This window comes from Salmo salar, chromosome ssa10 (genome assembly GCF_905237065.1).
Source record: "Salmo salar chromosome ssa10, Ssal_v3.1, whole genome shotgun sequence".
Classification (NCBI taxonomy): domain Eukaryota; kingdom Metazoa; phylum Chordata; class Actinopteri; order Salmoniformes; family Salmonidae; genus Salmo; species Salmo salar.
The window spans coordinates 87,586,616-87,608,835 of record NC_059451.1 but is presented as its reverse complement, the minus strand read 5'-3'; the positions used below and the strand labels follow the sequence as shown (position 1 = coordinate 87,608,835).

General features: G+C 47.7%; 1 protein-coding gene across 3 annotated transcripts in view; it reads left to right on the top strand.

Moving 5' to 3' along the window:
* The window catches only part of LOC106560839 (breast cancer anti-estrogen resistance protein 1), a 134,188-nt gene that overhangs the window by 46,444 nt on the left and 65,524 nt on the right, over positions 1 to 22,220 (top strand). For 2 of the 3 annotated variants that reach the window (XM_014124197.2, XM_014124196.2), the window contains exon 2: positions 1,181 to 1,225. The exons of the other annotated variant lie outside the window; for it this stretch is intronic. In XM_014124197.2, the coding sequence (XP_013979672.1) occupies positions 1,181 to 1,225 (45 nt within the window). The remainder of the gene's footprint in view (positions 1 to 1,180; positions 1,226 to 22,220) is intronic. 3 annotated transcript variants of the gene reach the window in all.

Below are 22,220 nucleotides of genomic sequence, written 5' to 3'. Positions count from 1 at the left end.
ACATCCATGGTCAGTTACCTGGATCATGTGATAAGCTGATATAGGCTGTGGTCTCTTTGAGGTGCCTGTCCCTAGGAGTGCCATGGGAGATGGGCTGGCTGTGTGTGGGGGCGTAATAATAGGGTTCCCAGGTGGAGCACTGACTGCTATTGTTCCTCAGACAGTTCAAACAGTCTTTTGTGCTGTTTGCTCGACACATGGACACCTGAAACATTACCAGATATCTAATACCTCAATTAGTTTGTTTCCATAATGCACACTTAAATAACTTCTCACCTGTCTAGTTCACTATGTTACGTTAGCTAAAGCTTTGTAACTGTGACACTAACACTTTTTGGCAGTTGTTCTCTAAACCTGGAAAAGGTCTATGTTTAGGCCTAGGTTGTGTCTGTGTTGGTTCAAAGGGCCTTGTTGCTTTGAAGTAATGAAAGACAAAGAGATAAAACAGAGCAGATCAGAGGTGGCTAGGCCAGCTGTGTCAACAACAGGTTGTTTCATCAGCCCTTATCTCCCAGCACTCTACTGTACTGTTACCTCTCTCAGCAAGTCACCAGGGATTTCCCCTCCCCAACACGTTTTCACCGCAGCCACAGGAAGACCTTAGAGACTGCTTGGGAGAGGTTAACAAGACATTTTACACACTCAATGATAGCGTGTTACTACAGGGTGGAATATTTCCAGGCACATTTGCATGTTGACGTTTATTGTCATGAGTCTTGTCCTGGAGGCAGAACTGAGCGATTTGACCTTAGACAAACCAGCTGCAAAGTCAAAATTGGCTATGTTGTAAAAATTCATGACAACTAAAATGTTATTTTCAGTCTTCATTTAAGGTTAGGGTTAGGCATTAGGGTTAGCAGTGTGGTTAAGGTTAGAGATAAGGTTAGGGTTAGGTTTAAAAGTTTGGATTTGATGACTTTGTGGCTGTGACAGCTAGTGACCACTCTGCAGTGCTGCCTCCAGAACAAGATTCATAACGATGAAATATGAACAGGACTTGACAGGTTAGGAAGTTAGGTCCTGACACACGCTCACGCTTATGCTCACAGACACTGGGATGTTGGTGCTTCACTGCTTTCCAAAACAGAATTAGCATTAAATGAAGATGGGCATGTTGGTGTCGAGCTGCTGCTCGCTTCCCTTACTTATTATTGTCATCTCATCACTTCCTCCTTCCCAGGTGTTCTGTAGAATGTTTGACTGCCTGCAGAGGGCATCATCAGAGGTAGGTACAGTACTGCATCGTGTGGTCAGTACTGACTGGTTGATGAATATACAACTGAACCTTGAACCTGTTATAGAAATGGGCTAGGGCCAGATGTAACACAGGACTAACCAGAGAGATTAGTTTTTGGAGCGTGGTGCAGTTTGCTTAACCAGTTTGATTGATGTTCTAGCTAAACATCCATGGTGTGTGCACTGTGCATGTATGTGGGTTCTCTACTGCATGTTTACAGTGATGATTAATGAGTAAGTGTGCCACTGCCTCCAGACATCCACTGACCTCCCAACTAGCAATTCTAGGGAGAGAGAACGAGTTTGTAATGTTACCCGTAATGTTCCCCTAATGGTTGAGTGGCCATTTTTTTGTTAGTTATTGGGAACATTATATCTATGTAAGCAAAAACCTTCTGAGAACCTTTTTAGCGTGTTTTGGCGTTAGAGTGAGAACGTTCCCTTAATTTCAAACAAAACATACCCAGAACGTGCTTACCATGTTCTCAGAATATCCAATATTAATGTTATATGTATATACTGTACGCCATACCATCTACTGCATCTTGCCATCTTGATGTAATTAAATGTATCACTAGCCACTTCAAACAATGCCACTTTATATAATGTTTTCATAACCTACATTACTCATCTCATATGTATATACTGTACTCTATACCATCTACTGCATCTTGCCATCTTGATGTAATTAAATGTATCACTAGCCACTTCAAACAATGCCACTTTATATAATGTTTTCATAACCTACATTACTCATCTCATATGTATATACTGTACTCTATACCATCTACTGCATCTTGCCATCCTGATGTAATGTATCACTAGCCACTTTAAACAATGCCGCTTTATATGTTTACATACCCTACAATACTCATCTCATATGTATATACTGTACTCTATACCATCTATTACATCTTGCCTATGCCGTTCGGCCATCACTCATTTATATATTTTTATGTACATATTCGTATTCATTCCTTTACACTTGTGTGTTTAAGGTAGTTGATGTGGAATTGTTAGGTTATATTACTTGTTAGATATTACTGCATGGTCGGAACTAGAAGCAGAAGCATTTCGCTACACTCGCATTAACACCTGCTAACCATGTGTATGTGACAAATACATTTGATTTGTTTCATGGGACGTTGCAAGAACATTCGTGTCCAGTTTTCTATGGGTTAGGAGAATATTTCATCAACATCCCACCAAACATACACAGGACATGGTTGCCTTGTTCTCAGAACATACGATCTTAATGTTCTGGGTAAGATGTATTTGACATTAAGGGGATGGTCTCTTGGAGACATCCTTGCACATCACAAGAACATTCCTCTAAAATTGTTATTTAATGACCTAATGAGACTCTTAAGAGAACGTTCTCTAAAGTTGTGGGAACATTTGTTGTTAGCTGGGCTGGTGCCTCTTCTCGAGCTGAAACTGTGTAGAGGCTGCTATTCTTTTCTGTGTTGCTTCCCTTCTGCTCTCATCTCCATCCCTTCCATCCATCCTATCGCTCCCTCTATCTTTTAATCAATCTCCCCTACACTCTAGTCACTACTCATCACTTGCCAATCTCCTCCATTTCCCCTCTCCTTATTCTTCTCCTTCCTCTTCCCACTCTCCTCTTTTCTCTTTCTTTCTCTTTTTCTCTCTGAGCTATACTTGGTTGTGTGGCAGTGCTGTGCGCCCCGTCAGCTCTCTAATGGCGGCTCCCACTGTGCAGGTCTCTATCTCAGCCATGGCCTCTAAATGAAGCTCCAATTGCCAGCTCATCAGCCAGGGCGTTCTTCATTCCTTAAGCAGATCTGATCTAGGGCTGATAAAACACTGCTAATGTCTTCTCACACTGACTCCAAGCGGCTGTGCAAATAACAATGTGATGGGATTAAAACAGCATTAGGAGAGGGAGGGTACAACACAACAGCATTAGGAGAGGGAGGGTACAACACAACAGCATTAGGAGAGGGAGGGTACAACACAACAGCATTATAGGGGAGGGAGGGTACTACACAACAACATTAGGAGAGGGAGGGTACAACACAACATCATTAGGAGAGGGAGGGTACAACACAACAGCATTAGGAGAGGGAGGGTACAACACAACAGCATTATAGGAGAGGGAGGGTACAACACAACAGCATTAGGAGAGGGAGGGTACAACACAACAGCATTATGGAGAGGGAGGGTACAACACAACAGCATTAGGAGAGGGAGGGTACAACACAACAGCATTATAGGAGAGGGAGGGTACAACACAACAGCATTAGGAGAGGGAGGGTACAACACAACATCATTAGGAGAGGGAGGGTACAACACAACAGCATTAGGAGAGGGAGGGTACAACACAACATCATTATAGGAGAGGGAGGGTACAACACAACAGCATTAGGAGAGGGAGGGTACAACACAACAGCATTAGGAGAGGGAGGGTACAACACAACAGCATTATAGGAGAGGGAGGGTACAACACAACAGCATTAGGAGAGGGAGGGTACAACACAACAGCATTAGGAGAGGGAGGGTACAACACAACAGCATTAGCAGAGGGAGGGTACAACACAACAGCATTAGGAGAGGGAGGGTACAACACAACAGCATTAGGAGAGGGAGGGTACAACACAACAGCATTATAGGAGAGGGAGGGTACAACACAACAGCATTAGGAGAGGGAGGGTACAACACAACAGCATTATAGGAGAGGGAGGGTACAACACAACAGCATTAGGAGAGGGAGGGTACAACACAACAGCATTAGGAGAGGGAGGGTACAACACAACATCATTAGGAGAGGGAGGGTACAACACAACAGCATTAGGAGAGGGAGGGTACAACACAACAGCATTAGGAGAGGGAGGGTACAACACAACATCATTATAGGAGAGGGAGGGTACAACACAACAGCATTAGGAGAGGGAGGGTACAACACAACAGCATTAGGAGAGGGAGGGTACAACACAACAGCATTAGGAGAGGGAGGGTACAACACAACAGCATTATAGGAGAGGGAGGGTACAACACAACAGCATTAGGAGAGGGAGGGTACAACACAACAGCATTAGGAGAGGGAGGGTACAACACAACAGCATTAGGAGAGGGAGGGTACAACACAACAGCATTAGGAGAGGGAGGGTACAACACAACAGCATTAGGAGAGGGAGGGTACAACACAACAACATTAGGAGAGGGAGGGTACAACACAACAGCATTAGGAGAGGGAGGGTACAACACAACAGCATTATAGGAGAGGGAGGGTACAACACAACAACATTAGGAGAGGGAGGGTACAACACAACAGCATTAGGAGAGGGAGGGTACAACACAACAACATTAGGAGAGGGAGGGTACAACACAACAGCATTAGGAGAGGGAGGGTACAACACAACAGCATTATAGGAGAGGGAGGGTACAACACAACATCATTAGGAGAGGGAGGGTACAACACAACAGCATTAGGAGAGGGAGGGTACAACACAACAGCATTAGGAGAGGGAGGGTACAACACAACAGCATTATAGGAGAGGGAGGGTACAACACAACAACATTAGGAGAGGGAGGGTACAACACAACAGCATTATAGGAGAGGGAGGGTACAACACAACAGCATTAGGAGAGGGAGGGTACAACACAACAGCATTAGGAGAGGGAGGGTACAACACAACAGCATTAGGAGAGGGAGGGTACAACACAACATCATTAGGAGAGGGAGGGTACAACACAACATCATTAGGAGAGGGAGGGTACAACACAACATCATTATAGGAGAGGGAGGGTACAACACAACAGCATTAGGAGAGGGAGGGTACAACACAACAGCATTAGGAGAGGGAGGGTACAACACAACAGCATTAGGAGAGGGAGGGTACAACACAACAACATTAGGAGAGGGAGGGTACAACACAACATCATTATAGGAGAGGGAGGGTACAACACAACATCATTAGGAGAGGGAGGGTACAACACAACAGCATTAGGAGAGGGAGGGTACAACACAACAGCATTATAGGAGAGGGAGGGTACAACACAACATCATTAGGAGAGGGAGGGTACAACACAACAGCATTATAGGAGAGGGAGGGTACAACACAACATCATTAGGAGAGGGAGGGTACAACACAACAACATTAGGAGAGGGAGGGTACAACACAACAGCATTAGGAGAGGGAGGGTACAACACAACAGCATTAGGAGAGGGAGGGTACAACACAACATCATTATAGGAGAGGGAGGGTACAACACAACAGCATTAGGAGAGGGAGGGTACAACACAACAGCATTAGGAGAGGGAGGGTACAACACAACAGCATTAGGAGAGGGAGGGTACAACACAACATCATTATAGGAGAGGGAGGGTACAACACAACAGCATTAGGAGAGGGAGGGTACAACACAACAACATTAGGAGAGGCAGGGTACAACACAACAGCATTAGGAGAGGGAGGGTACAACACAACAGCATTAGGAGAGGGAGGGTACAACACAACATCATTATAGGAGAGGGAGGGTACAACACAACAGCATTAGGAGAGGGAGGGTACAACACAACAACATTAGGAGAGGGAGGGTACAACACAACAGCATTATAGGAGAGGGAGGGTACAACACAACAGCATTAGGAGAGGGAGGGTACAACACAACAGCATTAGGAGAGGGAGGGTACAACACAACAGCATTAGGAGAGGGAGGGTACAACACAACAGCATTAGGAGAGGGAGGGTACAACACAACATCATTAGGAGAGGGAGGGTACAACACAACAGCATTAGGAGAGGGAGGGTACAACACAACAGCATTATAGGAGAGGGAGGGTACAACACAACATCATTAGGAGAGGGAGGGTACAACACAACAGCATTAGGAGAGGGAGGGTACAACACAACAGCATTATAGGAGAGGGAGGGTACAACACAACATCATTAGGAGAGGGAGGGTACAACACAACAGCATTATAGGAGAGGGAGGGTACAACACAACAGCATTATAGGAGAGGGAGGGTACAACACAACAGCATTAGGAGAGGGAGGGTACAACACAACAGCATTAGGAGAGGGAGGGTACAACACAACAGCATTAGGAGAGGGAGGGTACAACACAACAGCATTAGGAGAGGGAGGGTACAACACAACAGCATTATAGGAGAGGGAGGGTACAACACAACAGCATTATAGGAGAGGGAGGTTACAACACAACAGCATTAGGAGAGGGAGGGTACAACACAACAACATTATAGGAGAGGGAGGGTACAACACAACAGCATTAGGAGAGGGAGGGTACAACACAACAGCATTAGGAGAGGGAGGGTACAACACAACAACATTAGGAGAGGGAGGGTACAACACAACAGCATTAGGAGAGGGAGGGTACAACACAACATCATTAGGAGAGGGAGGGTACAACACAACAACATTATAGGAGAGGGAGGGTACAACACAACATCATTAGGAGAGGGAGGGTACAACACAACAGCATTATAGGAGAGGGAGGGTACAACACAACATCATTAGGAGAGGGAGGGTACAACACAACAGCATTAGGAGAGGGAGGGTACAACACAACAGCATTAGGAGAGGGAGGGTACAACACAACAGCATTAGGAGAGGGAGGGTACAACACAACAGCATTAGGAGAGGGAGGGTACAACACAACAGCATTATAGGAGAGGGAGGGTACAACACAACAGCATTATAGGAGAGGGAGGGTACAACACAACATCATTAGGAGAGGGAGGGTACAACACAACATCATTAGGAGAGGGAGGGTACAACACAACATCATTAGGAGAGGGAGGGTCCAACACAACAGCATTAGGAGAGGGAGGGTACAAAACAACAGCATTAGGAGAGGGAGGGTACAACACAACAGCATTAGGAGAGGGAGGGTACAACACAACAGCATTAGGAGAGGGAGGGTACAACACAACAGCATTAGGAGAGGGAGGGTACAACACAACAGCATTAGGAGAGGGAGGGTACAACACAACAGCATTAGGAGAGGGAGGGTACAACACAACAGCATTAGGAGAGGGAGGGTACAACACAACAGCATTAGGAGAGGGAGGGTACAACACAACAGCATTAGGAGAGGGAGGGTACAACACAACAGCATTAGGAGAGGGAGGGTACAACACAACAGCATTAGGAGAGGGAGGGTACAACACAACAGCATTAGGAGAGGGAGGGTACAACACAACATCATTAGGAGAGGGAGGGTACAACACAACAGCATTAGGAGAGGGAGGGTACAACACAACAGCATTAGGAGAGGGAGGGTACAACACAACAACATTATAGGAGAGGGAGGGTACAACACAACAGCATTAGGAGAGGGAGGGTACAACACAACAGCATTATAGGAGAGGGAGGGTACAACACAACATCATTAGGAGAGGGAGGGTACAACACAACAACATTAGGAGAGGGAGGGTACAACACAACAGCATTATAGGAGAGGGAGGGTACAACACAACATCATTAGGAGAGGGAGGGTACAACACAACAACATTAGGAGAGGGAGGGTACAACACAACAGCATTATAGGAGAGGGAGGGTACAACACAACAACATTAGGAGAGGGAGGGTACAACACAACAACATTAGGAGAGGGAGGGTACAACACAACAGCATTATAGGAGAGGGAGGGTACAACACAACAGCATTAGGAGAGGGAGGGTACAACACAACAGCATTAGGAGAGGGAGGGTACAACACAACAGCATTAGGAGAGGGAGGGTACAACACAACAGCATTAGGAGAGGGAGGGTACAACACAACATCATTAGGAGAGGGAGGGTACAACACAACAGCATTAGGAGAGGGAGGGTACAACACAACAGCATTAGGAGAGGGAGGGTACAACACAACATCATTATAGGAGAGGGAGGGTACAACACAACAGCATTATAGGAGAGGGAGGGTACAACACAACAGCATTAGGAGAGGGAGGGTACAACACAACAGCATTAGGAGAGGGAGGGTACAACACAACAGCATTAGGAGAGGGAGGGTACAACACAACATCATTATAGGAGAGGGAGGGTACAACACAACATCATTATAGGAGAGGGAGGGTACAACACAACAACATTATAGGAGAGGGAGGGTACAACACAACACCATTAGGAGAGGGAGGGTACAACACAACATCATTAGGAGAGGGAGGGTACAACACAACAGCATTAGGAGAGGGAGGGTACAACACAACAACATTATAGGAGAGGGAGGGTACAACACAACATCATTAGGAGAGGGAGGGTACAACACAACAACATTATAGGAGAGGGAGGGTACAACACAACAGCATTAGGAGAGGGAGGGTACAACACAACAGCATTAGGAGAGGGAGGGTACAACACAACAGCATTATAGGAGAGGGAGGGTACAACACAACATCATTAGGAGAGGGAGGGTACAACACAACAGCATTAGGAGAGGGAGGGTACAACACAACAGCATTAGGAGAGGGAGGGTACAACACAACATCATTAGGAGAGGGAGGGTACAACACAACAGCATTATGGAGAGGGAGGGTACAACACAACAGCATTAGGAGAGGGAGGGTACAACACAACAGCATTATGGAGAGGGAGGGTACAACACAACAGCATTATAGGAGAGGGAGGGTACAACACAACAGCATTATGGAGAGGGAGGGTACAACACAACAGCAACATTAGGAGAGGGAGGGTACAACACAACAACATTATAGGAGAGGGAGGGTACAACACAACAACATTATAGGAGAGGGAGGGTACAACACAACAGCATTAGGAGAGGGAGGGTACAACACAACAACATTATAGGAGAGGGAGGGTACAACACAACAACATTATAGGAGAGGGAGGGTACAACACAACAGCATTAGGAGAGGGAGGGTACAACACAACAACATTAGGAGAGGGAGGGTACAACACAACAACATTATAGGAGAGGGAGGGTACAACACAACAGCATTATAGGAGAGGGAGGGTACAACACAACAACATTATAGGAGAGGGAGGGTACAACACAACAACATTATAGGAGAGGGAGGGTACAACACAACAGCATTAGGAGAGGGAGGGTACAACACAACATCATTAGGAGAGGGAGGGTACAACACAACAACAACATTAGGAGAGGGAGGGTACAACACAACAGCATTAGGAGAGGGAGGGTACAACACAACAGCATTAGGAGAGGGAGGGTACAACACAACAGCATTAGCAGAGGGAGGGTACAACACAACAACATTATAGGAGAGGGAGGGTACAACACAACATCATTATAGGAGAGGGAGGGTACAACACAACAGCATTAGGAGAGGGAGGGTACAACACAACAGCATTAGGAGAGGGAGGGTACAACACAACAACAACATTAGGAGAGGGAGGGTACAACACAACAGCATTAGGAGAGGGAGGGTACAACACAACAGCATTAGGAGAGGGAGGGTACAACACAACAGCATTAGGAGAGGGAGGGTACAACACAACAGCATTATAGGAGAGGGAGGGTACAACACAACAGCATTAGCAGAGGGAGGGTACAACACAACAGCATTAGGAGAGGGAGGGTACAACACAACAGCATTAGGAGAGGGAGGGTACAACACAACAGCATTAGGAGAGGGAGGGTACAACACAACAGCATTAGGAGAGGGAGGGTACAACACAACATCATTATAGGAGAGGGAGGGTACAACACAACAGCATTATAGGAGAGGGAGGGTACAACACAACAGCATTAGGAGAGGGAGGGTACAACACAACATCATTAGGAGAGGGAGGGTACAACACAACAGCATTAGGAGAGGGAGGGTACAACACAACAGCATTAGGAGAGGGAGGGTACAACACAACAGCATTAGGAGAGGGAGGGTACAACACAACAGCATTAGGAGAGGGAGGGTACAACACAACAGCATTAGGAGAGGGAGGGTACAACACAACAGCATTATAGGAGAGGGAGGGTACAACACAACAGCATTAGGAGAGGGAGGGTACAACACAACAGCATTAGGAGAGGGAGGGTACAACACAACAGCATTAGGAGAGGGAGGGTACAACACAACAGCATTATAGGAGAGGGAGGGTACAACACAACATCATTATAGGAGAGGGAGGGTACAACACAACAGCATTATAGGAGAGGGAGGGTACAACACAACAACATTAGGAGAGGGAGGGTACAACACAACAACATTAGGAGAGGGAGGGTACAACACAACAACATTAGGAGAGGGAGGGTACAACACAACAACATTAGGAGAGGGAGGGTACAACACAACAGCATTAGGAGAGGGAGGGTACAACACAACATCATTATAGGAGAGGGAGGGTACAACACAACATCATTAGGAGAGGGAGGGTACAACACAACATCATTATAGGAGAGGGAGGGTACAACACAACATCATTATAGGAGAGGGAGGGTACAACACAACATCATTATAGGAGAGGGAGGGTACAACACAACATCATTATAGGAGAGGGAGGGTACAACACAACAGCATTATAGGAGAGGGAGGGTACAACACAACAGCATTAGGAGAGGGAGGGTACAACACAACAGCATTAGGAGAGGGAGGGTACAACACAACAGCATTAGGAGAGGGAGGGTACAACACAACAGCATTATAGGAGAGGGAGGGTACAACACAACATCATTAGGAGAGGGAGGGTACAACACAACAGCATTATAGGAGAGGGAGGGTACAACACAACAGCATTAGGAGAGGGAGGGTACAACACAACAGCATTAGGAGAGGGAGGGTACAACACAACATCATTATAGGAGAGGGAGGGTACAACACAACATCATTATAGGAGAGGGAGGGTACAACACAACAGCATTAGGAGAGGGAGGGTACAACACAACATCATTAGGAGAGGGAGGGTACAACACAACAGCATTAGGAGAGGGAGGGTACAACACAACAGCATTAGGAGAGGGAGGGTACAACACAACAGCATTAGGAGAGGGAGGGTACAACACAACAGCATTAGGAGAGGGAGGGTACAACACAACATCATTAGGAGAGGGAGGGTACAACACAACAGCATTAGGAGAGGGAGGGTACAACACAACATCATTAGGAGAGGGAGGGTACAACACAACATCATTAGGAGAGGGAGGGTACAACACAACAGCATTAGGAGAGGGAGGGTACAACACAACAGCATTAGGAGAGGGAGGGTACAACACAACAGCATTATAGGAGAGGGAGGGTACAACACAACAGCATTAGGAGAGGGAGGGTACAACACAACAGCATTAGGAGAGGGAGGGTACAACACAACAGCATTAGGAGAGGGAGGGTACAACACAACAGCATTAGGAGAGGGAGGGTACAACACAACAGCATTAGGAGAGGGAGGGTACAACACAACATCATTATAGGAGAGGGAGGGTACAACACAACAGCATTAGGAGAGGGAGGGTACAACACAACAGCATTAGGAGAGGGAGGGTACAACACAACAGCATTATAGGAGAGGGAGGGTACAACACAACAGCATTAGGAGAGGGAGGGTACAACACAACAGCATTAGGAGAGGGAGGGTACAACACAACAGCATTATAGGAGAGGGAGGGTACAACACAACATCATTAGGAGAGGGAGGGTACAACACAACAGCATTATAGGAGAGGGAGGGTACAACACAACATCATTAGGAGAGGGAGGGTACAACACAACAACATTAGGAGAGGGAGGGTACAACACAACAGCATTAGGAGAGGGAGGGTACAACACAACATCATTATAGGAGAGGGAGGGTACAACACAACATCATTAGGAGAGGGAGGGTACAACACAACAGCATTAGGAGAGGGAGGGTACAACACAACAGCATTAGGAGAGGGAGGGTACAACACAACAGCATTAGGAGAGGGAGGGTACAACACAACAGCATTAGGAGAGGGAGGGTACAACACAACAGCATTAGGAGAGGGAGGGTACTACACAACATCATTAGGAGAGGGAGGGTACAACACAACAGCATTAGGAGAGGGAGGGTACAACACAACAGCATTATAGGGGAGGGAGGGTACTACACAACAACATTAGGAGAGGGAGGGTACAACACAACAGCATTAGGAGAGGGAGGGTACAACACAACAGCATTAGGAGAGGGAGGGTACAACACAACATCATTAGGAGAGGGAGGGTACAACACAACAGCATTAGGAGAGGGAGGGTACAACACAACATCATTAGGAGAGGGAGGGTACAACACAACATCATTATAGGAGAGGGAGGGTACAACACAACAGCATTAGGAGAGGGAGGGTACAACACAACAGCATTAGGAGAGGGAGGGTACAACACAACATCATTATAGGAGAGGGAGGGTACAACACAACAGCATTAGGAGAGGGAGGGTACAACACAACATCATTATAGGAGAGGGAGGGTACAACACAACAGCATTAGGAGAGGGAGGGTACAACACAACAGCATTAGGAGAGGGAGGGTACAACACAACAGCATTAGGAGAGGGAGGGTACAACACAACATCATTATAGGAGAGGGAGGGTACAACACAACATCATTATAGGAGAGGGAGGGTACAACACAACATCATTAGGAGAGGGAGGGTACAACACAACAGCATTAGGAGAGGGAGGGTACAACACAACAGCATTAGGAGAGGGAGGGTACAACACAACAGCATTATAGGAGAGGGAGGGTACAACACAACAGCATTAGGAGAGGGAGGGTACAACACAACAGCATTATAGGAGAGGGAGGGTACAACACAACAGCATTAGGAGAGGGAGGGTACAACACAACAGCATTATAGGAGAGGGAGGGTACAACACAACAGCATTAGGAGAGGGAGGGTACAACACAACAGCATTAGGAGAGGGAGGGTACAACACAACATCATTAGGAGAGGGAGGGTACAACACAACAGCATTAGGAGAGGGAGGGTACAACACAACAGCATTAGGAGAGGGAGGGTACAACACAACAACATTAGGAGAGGGAGGGTACAACACAACAGCATTAGGAGAGGGAGGGTACAACACAACAGCATTAGGAGAGGGAGGGTACAACACAACAGCATTAGGAGAGGGAGGGTACAACACAACAGCATTAGGAGAGGGAGGGTACAACACAACAGCATTAGGAGAGGGAGGGTACAACACAACAACATTAGGAGAGGGAGGGTACAACACAACAACATTAGGAGAGGGAGGGTACAACACAACAGCATTAGGAGAGGGAGGGTACAACACAACAGCATTAGGAGAGGGAGGGTACAACACAACAGCATTAGGAGAGGGAGGGTACAACACAACAGCATTTTAGGAGAGGGAGGGTACAACACAACAGCATTAGGAGAGGGAGGGTACAACACAACAGCATTAGCAGAGGGAGGGTACAACACAACAGCATTAGGAGAGGGAGGGTACAACACAACAGCATTAGGAGAGGGAGGGTACAACACAACAGCATTATAGGAGAGGGAGGGTACAACACAACAGCATTAGGAGAGGGAGGGTACTACACAACATCATTAGCAGAGGGAGGGTACAACACAACACCATTAGCAGAGGGAGGGTACTACACCATTAGCAGAGGGAGGGTACAACACAACAGCATTAGCAGAGGGAGGGTACAACACAACAGCATTAGCAGAGGGAGGGTACTACACAACATCATTAGCAGAGGGAGGGTACAACACAACAGCATTAGCAGAGGGAGGGTACTACACCATTAGCAGAGGGAGGGTACAACACAACAGCATTAGGAGAGGGAGGGTACAACACAACAGCATTAGGAGAGGGAGGGTACAACACAACAGCATTAGGAGAGGGAGGGTACAACACAACAGCATTAGGAGAGGGAGGGTACAACACAACAGCATTAGGAGAGGGAGGGTACAACACAACAGCATTAGGAGAGGGAGGGTACAACACAACAACATTAGGAGAGGGAGGGTACAACACAACATCATTATAGGGGAGGGAGGGTACTACACAACAACATTAGGAGAGGGAGGGTACAACACAACATCATTAGGAGAGGGAGGGTACAACACAACAGCATTAGGAGAGGGAGGGTACAACACAACAGCATTAGGAGAGGGAGGGTACAACACAACATCATTAGGAGAGGGAGGGTACAACACAACATCATTAGGAGAGGGAGGGTACAACACAACAGCATTATAGGAGAGGGAGGGTACAACACAACAGCATTATAGGAGAGGGAGGGTACAACACAACAACATTAGGAGAGGGAGGGTACAACACAACAACATTAGGAGAGGGAGGGTACAACACAACAGCATTAGGAGAGGGAGGGTACAACACAACATCATTATAGGAGAGGGAGGGTACAACACAACAACATTAGGAGAGGGAGGGTACAACACAACATCATTAGGAGAGGGAGGGTACAACACAACAGCATTAGGAGAGGGAGGGTACAACACAACAGCATTAGGAGAGGGAGGGTACAACACAACAACATTAGGAGAGGGAGGGTACAACACAACAGCATTAGGAGAGGGAGGGTACAACACAACATCATTAGGAGAGGGAGGGTACAACACAACAGCATTAGGAGAGGGAGGGTACAACACAACAGCATTAGGAGAGGGAGGGTACAACACAACAACATTAGGAGAGGGAGGGTACAACACAACAGCATTAGGAGAGGGAGGGTACAACACAACAACATTAGGAGAGGGAGGGTACAACACAACAGCATTATAGGAGAGGGAGGGTACAACACAACAGCATTAGGAGAGGGAGGGTACAACACAACAGCATTAGGAGAGGGAGGGTACAACACAACAGCATTAGGAGAGGGAGGGTACAACACAACAGCATTAGGAGAGGGAGGGTACAACACAACAGCATTAGGAGAGGGAGGGTACAACACAACAACATTAGGAGAGGGAGGGTACAACACAACAGCATTATAGGAGAGGGAGGGTACAACACAACATCATTAGGAGAGGGAGGGTACAACACAACAGCATTAGGAGAGGGAGGGTACAACACAACAGCATTAGGAGAGGGAGGGTACAACACAACAGCATTATAGGAGAGGGAGGGTACAACACAACAGCATTAGGAGAGGGAGGGTACAACACAACAGCATTAGGAGAGGGAGGGTACAACACAACAACATTAGGAGAGGGAGGGTACAACACAACAACATTAGGAGAGGGAGGGTACAACACAACAACATTAGGAGAGGGAGGGTACAACACAACAGCATTAGGAGAGGGAGGGTACAACACAACAGCATTATAGGAGAGGGAGGGTACAACACAACAGCATTAGGAGAGGGAGGGTACAACACAACAGCATTAGGAGAGGGAGGGTACAACACAACAGCATTAGGAGAGGGAGGGTACAACACAACAGCATTAGGAGAGGGAGGGTACAACACAACATCATTAGGAGAGGGAGGGTACAACACAACAGCATTATAGGAGAGGGAGGGTACAACACAACATCATTAGGAGAGGGAGGGTACAACACAACAGCATTAGGAGAGGGAGGGTACAACACAACAGCATTATAGGAGAGGGAGGGTACAACACAACAGCATTAGGAGAGGGAGGGTACAACACAACAGCATTATAGGAGAGGGAGGGTACAACACAACAGCATTAGGAGAGGGAGGGTACAACACAACAGCATTAGGAGAGGGAGGGTACAACACAACAGCATTAGGAGAGGGAGGGTACAACACAACAGCATTAGGAGAGGGAGGGTACAACACAACATCATTAGGAGAGGGAGGGTACAACACAACAGCATTAGGAGAGGGAGGGTACAACACAACATCATTAGGAGAGGGAGGGTACTACACAACAGCATTATAGGAGAGGGAGGGTACAACACAACATCATTAGGAGAGGGAGGGTACAACACAACATCATTAGGAGAGGGAGGGTACAACACAACAGCATTAGGAGAGGGAGGGTACAACACAACAGCATTAGGAGAGGGAGGGTACAACACAACAGCATTAGGAGAGGGAGGGTACAACACAACAGCATTAGGAGAGGGAGGGTACAACACAACAACATTAGGAGAGGGAGGGTACAACACAACAGCATTAAGGAGAGGGAGGGTACAACACAACAGCATTAGGAGAGGGAGGGTACAACACAACAGCATTATAGGAGAGGGAGGGTACAACACAACAGCATTAGGAGAGGGAGGGTACAACACAACAGCATTAGGAGAGGGAGGGTACAACACAACAGCATTAGGAGAGGGAGGGTACAACACAACAGCATTAGGAGAGGGAGGGTACAACACAACAGCATTAGGAGAGGGAGGGTACAACACAACATCATTATAGGAGAGGGAGGGTACAACACAACAGCATTAGGAGAGGGAGGGTACAACACAACAACATTAGGAGAGGGAGGGTACAACACAACAGCATTAGGAGAGGGAGGGTACAACACAACAGCATTAGGAGAGGGAGGGTACAACACAACAGCATTAGGAGAGGGAGGGTACAACACAACACCATTAGGAGAGGGAGGGTACAACACAACAGCATTAGGAGAGGGAGGGTACAACACAACAGCATTAGGAGAGGGAGGGTACAACACAACATCATTAGGAGAGGGAGGGTACAACACAACATCATTATAGGAGAGGGAGGGTACAACACAACAGCATTAGGAGAGGGAGGGTACAACACAACAGCATTAGGAGAGGGAGGGTACAACACAACAGCATTAGGAGAGGGAGGGTACAACACAACAGCATTATAGGAGAGGGAGGGTACAACACAACAGCATTAGGAGAGGGAGGGTACAACACAACAGCATTAGGAGAGGGAGGGTACAACACAACAACATTATAGGAGAGGGAGGGTACAACACAACATCATTATAGGAGAGGGAGGGTACAACACAACAGCATTAGGAGAGGGAGGGTACAACACAACAGCATTAGCAGAGGGAGGGTACAACACAACAGCATTAGGAGAGGGAGGGTACAACACAACAGCATTAGGAGAGGGAGGGTACAACACAACAGCATTAGGAGAGGGAGGGTACAACACAACAGCATTAGGAGAGGGAGGGTACAACACAACAGCATTATAGGAGAGGGAGGGTACAACACAACAGCATTATAGGAGAGGGAGGGTACAACACAACAGCATTAGGAGAGGGAGGGTACAACACAACAGCATTAGCAAAGGGAGGGTACAACACAACACCATTAGCAGAGGGAGGGTACTACACCATTAGCAGAGGGAGGGTACAACACAACAGCATTAGCAGAGGGAGGGTACAACACAACAGCATTAGCAGAGGGAGGGTACTACACAACATCATTAGCAGAGGGAGGGTACAACACAACAGCATTAGCAGAGGGAGGGTACTACACCATTAGCAGAGGGAGGGTACAACACAACATCATTAGCAGAGGGAGGGTACTACACCATTAGCAGAGGGAGGGTACAACACAACAGCATTAGCAGAGGGAGGGTACTGCACCATTAGCAGAGGGAGGGTACAACACAACAGCATTAGCAGAGGGAGGGTACAACACAACAGCATTAGCAGAGGGAGGGTACAACAGCATTAGCAGAGGGAGGGTACAACACAACAGCATTAGCAGAGGGAGGGTACTACAGCATTAGCAGAGGGAGGGTACAACAGCATTAGCAGAGGGAGGGTACTGCACCATTAGCAGAGGGAGGGTACAACACAACAGCATTAGCAGAGGGAGGGTACTACAGCATTAGCAGAGGGAGGGTACAACAGCATTAGCAGAGGGAGGGTACAACACAACAGCATTAGCAGAGGGAGGGTACAACACAACAGCATTAGCAGAGGGAGGGTACTACACAACAGCATTAGCAGAGGGAGGGTACAACACAACAGCATTAGCAGAGGGAGGGTACTACAGCATTAGCAGAGGGAGGGTACAACACAACAGCATTAGCAGAGGGAGGGTACTACACCATTAGCAGAGGGAGGGTACAACACAACAGCATTAGCAGAGGGAGGGTACTACAGCATTAGCAGAGGGAGGGTACTACACAACAGCATTAGCAGAGGGAGGGTACTACACAACAGCATTAGCAGAGGGAGGGTACTACACAACAGCATTAGCAGAGGGAGGGTACAACACAACAGCATTAGCAGAGGGAGGGTACTACACAACAGCATTAGCAGAGGGAGGGTACAACACAACAGCATTAGCAGAGGGAGGGTACAACACAACAGCATTAGCAGAGGGAGGGTACAACACAACAGCATTAGCAGAGGGAGGGTACTACAGCATTAGCAGAGGGAGGGTACAACACAACAGCATTAGCAGAGGGAGGGTACTACAGCATTAGCAGAGGGAGGGTACTACAGCATTAGCAGAGGGAGGGTACTACAGCATTAGCAGAGGGAGGGTACAACACAACACCATTAGCAGAGGGAGGGTACTACACAACAGCATTAGCAGAGGGAGGGTACAACACAACAGCATTAGCAGAGGGAGGGTACTACAGCATTAGCAGAGGGAGGGTACAACACAACAGCATTAGCAGAGGGAGGGTACTACAGCATTAGCAGAGGGAGGGTACAACACAACAGCATTAGCAGAGGGAGGGTACAACACAACAGCATTAGCAGAGGGAGGGTACTACACAACAGCATTAGCAGAGGGAGGGTACAACACAACAGCATTAGCAGAGGGAGGGTACTACACCATTAGCAGAGGGAGGGTACAACACAACAGCATTAGCAGAGGGAGGGTACAACACAACAGCATTAGCAGAGGGAGGGTACAACACAACAGCATTAGCAGAGGGAGGGTACAACACAACAGCATTAGCAGAGGGAGGGTACAACACAACAGCATTAGCAGAGGGAGGGTACTACAGCATTAGCAGAGGGAGGGTACAACACAACAGCATTAGCAGAGGGAGGGTACTACACCATTAGCAGAGGGAGGGTACAACACAACAGCATTAGCAGAGGGAGGGTACTACAGCATTAGCAGAGGGAGGGTACTACACAACACCATTAGCAGAGGGAGGGTACAACACAACAGCATTAGCAGAGGGAGGGTACTACACAACAGCATTAGCAGAGGGAGGGTACAACACAACAGCATTAGCAGAGGGAGGGTACTACAGCATTAGCAGAGGGAGGGTACAACACAACAGCATTAGCAGAGGGAGGGTACAACACAACAGCATTAGCAGAGGGAGGGTACTACAGCATTAGCAGAGGGAGGGTACAACACAACAGCATTAGCAGAGGGAGGGTACAACATCATTAGCAGAGGGAGGGTACTACAGCATTAGCAGAGGGAGGGTACTACAGCATTAGCAGAGGGAGGGTACTACAGCATTAGCAGAGGGAGGGTACAACACAACACCATTAGCAGAGGGAGGGTACAACTCAACACCATTAGCAGAGGGAGTGTACAACACAACAGCATTAGCAGAGGGAGGGTACAACACAACAGCATTAGCAGAGGGAGGGTACTACAGCATTAGCAGAGGGAGGGTACAACACAACAGCATTAGCAGAGGGAGGGTACAACACAACAGCATTAGCAGAGGGAGGGTACTACACAACAGCATTAGCAGAGGGAGGGTACAACACAACAGCATTAGCAGAGGGAGGGTACTACACAACATTAGCAGAGGGAGGGTACAACACAACAGCATTAGCAGAGGGAGGGTACAACACAACAGCATTAGCAGAGGGAGGGTACAACACAACAGCATTAGCAGAGGGAGGGTACAACACAACAGCATTAGCAGAGGGAGGGTACAACACAACAGCATTAGCAGAGGGAGGGTACAACACAACAGCATTAGCAGAGGGAGGGTACAACACAACAGCATTAGCAGAGGGAGGGTACTACACCATTAGCAGAGGGAGGGTACAACACAACAGCATTAGCAGAGGGAGGGTACAACACAACAGCATTAGGAGAGGGAGGGTACAACACAACAACATTATAGGAGAGGGAGGGTACAACACAACAGCATTAGGAGAGGGAGGGTACAACACAACATCATTAGGAGAGGGAGGGTACAACACAACAGCATTATAGGAGAGGGAGGGTACAACACAACATCATTAGCAGAGGGAGGGTACAACACAACATCATTAGGAGAGGGAGGGTACAACACAACAGCATTATAGGAGAGGGAGGGTACAACACAACATCATTAGGAGAGGGAGGGTACAACACAACATCATTAGGAGAGGGAGGGTACAACACAACATCATTAGCAGAGGGAGGGTACTACACCATTAGCAGAGGGAGGGTACAACACAACAGCATTAGCAGAGGGAGGGTACTGCACCATTAGGAGAGGGAGGGTACAACACAACAGCATTAGGAGAGGGAGGGTACAACACAACATCATTATAGGAGAGGGAGGGTACAACACAACAGCATTAGGAGAGGGAGGGTACAACACAACAGCATTATAGGAGAGGGAGGGTACAACACAACAGCATTAGGAGAGGGAGGGTACAACACAACAGCATTAGGAGAGGGAGGGTACAACACAACATCATTAGGAGAGGGAGGGTACAACACAACAGCATTAGGAGAGGGAGGGTACAACACAACAGCATTAGGAGAGGGAGGGTACAACACAACAGCATTAGCAGAGGGAGGGTACAACACAACAGCATTAGCAGAGGGAGGGTACAACACAACAGCATTAGGAGAGGGAGGGTACAACACAACAGCATTAGGAGAGGGAGGGTACAACACAACATCATTAGGAGAGGGAGGGTACAACACAACAGCATTAGGAGAGGGAGGGTACAACACAACAGCATTATAGGAGAGGGAGGGTACTACACAACAGCATTAGGAGAGGGAGGGTACTACACAACATCATTATAGGAGAGGGAGGGTACAACACAACATCATTATGCAGAGGGAGGGTACTACACCGCATTAGCAGAGGGAGGGTACAACACAACAGCATTAGCAGAGGGAGGGTACTACACAACATCATTAGCAGAGGGAGGGTACAACACAACAGCATTAGCAGAGGGAGGGTACAACACACAGCATTAGCAGAGGGAGGGTACTACACAACATCATTAGCAGAGGGAGGGTACAACACAACAGCATTAGCAGAGGGAGGGTACTACACCATTAGCAGAGGGAGGGTACAACACAACATCATTAGCAGAGGGAGGGTACAACACCCATTAGCAGAGGGAGGGTACAACACAACAGCATTAGCAGAGGGAGGGTACTGCACCATTAGCAGAGGGAGGGTACAACACAACAGCATTAGCAGAGGGAGGGTACAACACAACAGCATTAGCAGAGGGAGGGTACAACAGCATTAGCAGAGGGAGGGTACAACACAACAGCATTAGCAGAGGGAGGGTACTACAGCATTAGCAGAGGGAGGGTACAACAGCATTAGCAGAGGGAGGGTACTGCACCATTAGCAGAGGGAGGGTACAACACAACAGCATTAGCAGAGGGAGGGTACTACAGCATTAGCAGAGGGAGGGTACTACAGCATTAGCAGAGGGAGGGTACAACACAACAGCATTAGCAGAGGGAGGGTACTACAGCATTAGCAGAGGGAGGGTACAACACACAGCATTAGCAGAGGGAGGGTACAACACAACAGCATTAGCAGAGGGAGGGTACAACACCAGCATTAGCAGAGGGAGGGTACACACAACAGCATTAGCAGAGGGAGGGTACAACACACAGCATTAGCAGAGGGAGGGTACTACAGCATTAGCAGAGGGAGGGTACAACACAACAGCATTAGCAGAGGGAGGGTACTACACCATTAGCAGAGGGAGGGTACAACACAACAGCATTAGCAGAGGGAGGGTACTACAGCATTAGCAGAGGGAGGGTACTACAGCATTAGCAGAGGGAGGGTACTACAGCATTAGCAGAGGGAGGGTCCAACACAACAGTGCCACTGCACAGGGGTTGCTTCATGGTCCGCTATCAGCCTGTAATGTGACTGTCCATCAGTCCTTCTTGTCCCTGTCATCA